At 49.9% G+C, this 3,644-nt stretch overlaps 1 protein-coding gene across 1 annotated transcript; it reads left to right on the top strand.

Moving 5' to 3' along the window:
* Positions 1-1,883: 1,883 nt before the first annotated feature.
* Positions 1,884-3,360, top strand: LOC131809672 (TMF-regulated nuclear protein 1-like). Its single transcript, XM_059136952.1, has 2 exons — positions 1,884-2,321; positions 3,186-3,360. Exons 1-2 carry the CDS (start codon positions 1,884-1,886, stop codon positions 3,189-3,191), a joined length of 444 nt encoding a protein of 147 aa, XP_058992935.1. The 3' UTR covers positions 3,192-3,360.
* Positions 3,361-3,644: the final 284 nt, after the last annotated feature.

Raw genomic sequence — 3,644 nt, 5'->3', positions numbered from 1 at the left:
TCAAGAGACCATTTTTTTTCCTAAGTAGACTTTTTCTTTAAGTAGCAAGCAAATAGGGTATATGATGTGCTAGGAACTTGTCCATGAATGTACTGTATTTCTTTAACATTTTTAAACCAGAGTTGTTGGCCAGAGTTTACGTGAGACATTATCACTAGAAGTTTCCAGACACATTTGCAAAAATGTAGTCCCTATGGGTAAGACTGCAGCCAGAAAGGACACTGGGTCATTCTACAAACAAATGCATCCACAAAAAACAGCCTCATATCAAAGAACCTGCCTGTGGTACAAACTGAGGTCATCATGAGCTCAACGAACTGAAAAAAGAAAGTTCCTCAAAATAAAATACTGCACCTTAAAGTGAAACCACAATTACACAGTCTCAAAAATGAACTACTTTCTCAGACTGGTAACAATGTATTGTGCATCTCTAAGAAGCCAAACTCATCTAGGTTTAATCGATTCCACCTTTACAAAATGGAGCCAACATAATCCTGCAGATTTGGACAGAACAAAAGTTCAAATTCTACAGAAACAGTCCCAGAGTATCAAATCTGTTCCTTTATCAAGTGTCCCCGCAGTAGTATTTATCAGTCACTAGAAGAACTCTGCACAATGCAACCTGTGTGAGCATGAGATTTTACTACAGGGAGGAGACAGGTCAGTTTACCAAGGACACCACACTTCACTTTCACAACTCTTGAAAACTAATCTCTAACAGTAAGTAATTAACAGTAAGTAATTAACACCACACTTCACTTTCACAACTCTTGAAAACTAATCTCTAACAGTAAATAATTAATTTTCATTCATTCCAAACTGAACGAGATAGTGTAAACCTCAAGGAATCTGAGATTGTAAATAACCTCACTTGGGAACCAGGTGTGTGTGTGTGTGTGTGTGTGTGTCCTCTGAGGTACTTCACAGGGTATAAAAAGAAATAATTAGCAAGTTTTAATATCATGGACACGATCTTTATCTAAAATTCTCACATATAAAATGAATTCTTTTATGTCATATTTCCTCAAGTGTGTTTTTTCCCTCATTTTAAGAATAAAAAAGACATCCAGAGGAAACAAGGTGTCCTTTTCTCAGCCTCCAAAAACACTAGGGACAGCACAGGTAGCACAGGTGTTTGGTCTTAAACAAAAGTTAAGACTAAGTAGGGAAGAAAATGAAAAACAGAACACAGCCTAGCAAAGCAGCCAGAGATCACATGCAGCAGGTGACAGGAAGCCTTGGGGACACTTCACAGCCACCAGGATGAGCTTCAGGGCTCCACAGAACCTCCACCCAGAAGTCCACAAAACAAAAACGAAAGGCGGCAAAGAACTCTCACTGTCATCCTGGCAACAAAGCAGCAGCAGCCTCCTTGAACCCAGGAAAGCCACCCCTCCCTCCACAAACAGGAGGAGCCCCCTTCACACCAACCACACAAGGAAGCCCAAGCGGCCAGACCCAAAATAAAAATAAGAGGAGCGCGGGAAGATAGACGACAGCTCAATTAAATTTATCCTGGGAGCACTGGGAGGCTCCGTCTCTCTGAAGACTCCAACTCAAAAGTAAAAATAAAATTTAAGGGGAGGGAGCCCACAGAAGAGAGGACAATTCAGTTAAGTCTGGGCTGGGAACACTTGGAGACTCTACTTCAGGTGTCAGAGTCAGAAATAAAAATTAAAAAACAAGGGGGGGAGGTGTCAGTTTATTTTGTGTGTGAGTGTGTGTGCGTGTGTGTCTGTGTAGCACCTGGAGTGCAGGATTTGCCAGGGAGGGGAAAGTGGCGGCTCCGCCGGCCTTGAGGTGACCAGGCTCAAATCCGGGGTGAGTTTACGCCCTGGGCGACAGGGCAGAGTCTGAGGCCAGACTGCCCGCAGTCGGGAACAATGCTGGGCCCCGGAAAGGAGGGTCTCACACCACCCCCACGGGCCCCCGCATGCCGTCGGCATCCCAGCCCCCACCCTCCCCCGGCCCACGTCAGGGCAAGAACGCCCGAACCCGGGGTCCCAGAGCGGGCCTCACCCAGCAGTCAGCGTCAGCCCGTCCTTCTCGGGGTCCAGCACCTTCTGGGTGGACTTTTTGGCAACCCCGTGGCTCCTTCCAGGGAACGTCCCGCCGCCGCTGGAAACCGCCCGCTGGAAACCGCCTCTGGAAACCGCCCGCTGGCGGAGCAGGGGCGCCTGCGCCTTGCGAATAACCGCATAGGATCCGGGTCCCTGTCGCGCGGACCCCTAGCCAACCGCCAACGGCGGTGTCCGTTGCCTGAGCCGCAGCCGCCGCAGTCGCCGCAGCCGCCGCAGCCGCCACAGCCGCCGCAGAGGAGGCTCTAGGGAGGAGGGGCGGGGGGGGGGGAGGTACTGCGAAATCCAGGGGCAAAAAGGCGGTGTCCACGCTGAATCCCCGCTGCACTGCGGGAGATGCGAGTCAGCCTTTCGGATGCCGGGCGAGCGCAGCCCACTAGGACCTGCCAACGGAGGCGCTAGTTCGCGGGCCGGCTCTGAGCTCCTTCTTCCTCCTCCCCCGGCTGTGGGTGGCAAGGCCTCTCGGGAAATGTAGTTCTTTAGGGGACGAGGTGCAGGGAACTTACCTTTCCAGAGTCCCCAAGTTGCGGGACAGCACCCGCCTGCCCCCTCCAGGAAGAGGCCCAGAGTTCCCAACCCTTCACTCCTTGCTCTGGGCCACCAGCCCATTTTCCTCTAGTGCAATGTGAACCACAAGAACATCTCAGTAAGAAAAAGTCAAGGCTTGGGGCGCCTGGGTGGCTCAGTGGATTAAGCCGCTGCCTTCGGCTCAGGTCATGATCTCAGGGTCCTGGGATTGAGTCCCGCATCGGGCTCTCTGCTCAGCAGGGAGCTTGCTTCCCTCTCTCTCTCTCTCTCTGGCTGCCTCTCTGTCTACTTGTGATTTCTCTCTGTCAAAATAAATAAATCTTAAAAAAAAAAAAAAAGAAAGAAAAGAAAAAGTCAAGGCTTTTAAAATGCAAACTATTGAGGCGCCTGGGTGGCTCCGTGGGTTAAGCCGCTGCTCAGGTCATGATCTCAGGGTCCTGGGATCGAGTCCCGCATTGGGCTCTCTGCTCAGCAGGGAGCCCGCTTCCCTCTCTCTTTCTCTCTGCCTGCCTCTCCATCTACTTGTGATTTCTGTCAAATAAATAAATCTTTAAAATGCAAACTGTTTTTCCTTTTGACTTCTAGGATTCACACAAAGGAGGGAGTCCGAGTCCCTTTGACCAAACTAAAATCAGAGCTCCAGCTTCACATGAATATCAGTGGCTTTGGCAGCAGGAAGAGCATCCCTAGACTGTGCGTGAGGAGTCCAGACGGTACACTTGGTTCCTGGGATCCAGCTTCACTGGGGTATGAGGTAGACTTGCCTAGAGGGCTCCTCAGGCTCTTGTCTCTTGCTTTGTAGGAAGTGCACCCACCTTCCCTGTGGTGTGCAAGGTCCCACAGCAATCCAGTAGCAGAACCAGAAATAGAACCTGAGGGACCTGACTCTCAGGCTGGTATGCTTTTGCAGATTAGGTGCCTGAAACCTGGAACAAAACTTTGAAAAGGAAAATGGCCTGGAGATTTCTTACAAGAGATCTTTAGGATTGTTTACTGGCCTCTCGATCCTCTGACACTCCAAATGTGGACGATTGAGCG

Source organism: Mustela lutreola, chromosome 10, assembly GCF_030435805.1.
Source record: "Mustela lutreola isolate mMusLut2 chromosome 10, mMusLut2.pri, whole genome shotgun sequence".
NCBI classification, from domain to species: domain Eukaryota; kingdom Metazoa; phylum Chordata; class Mammalia; order Carnivora; family Mustelidae; genus Mustela; species Mustela lutreola.
This window is presented reverse-complemented; position numbering and strand designations above follow the sequence as displayed.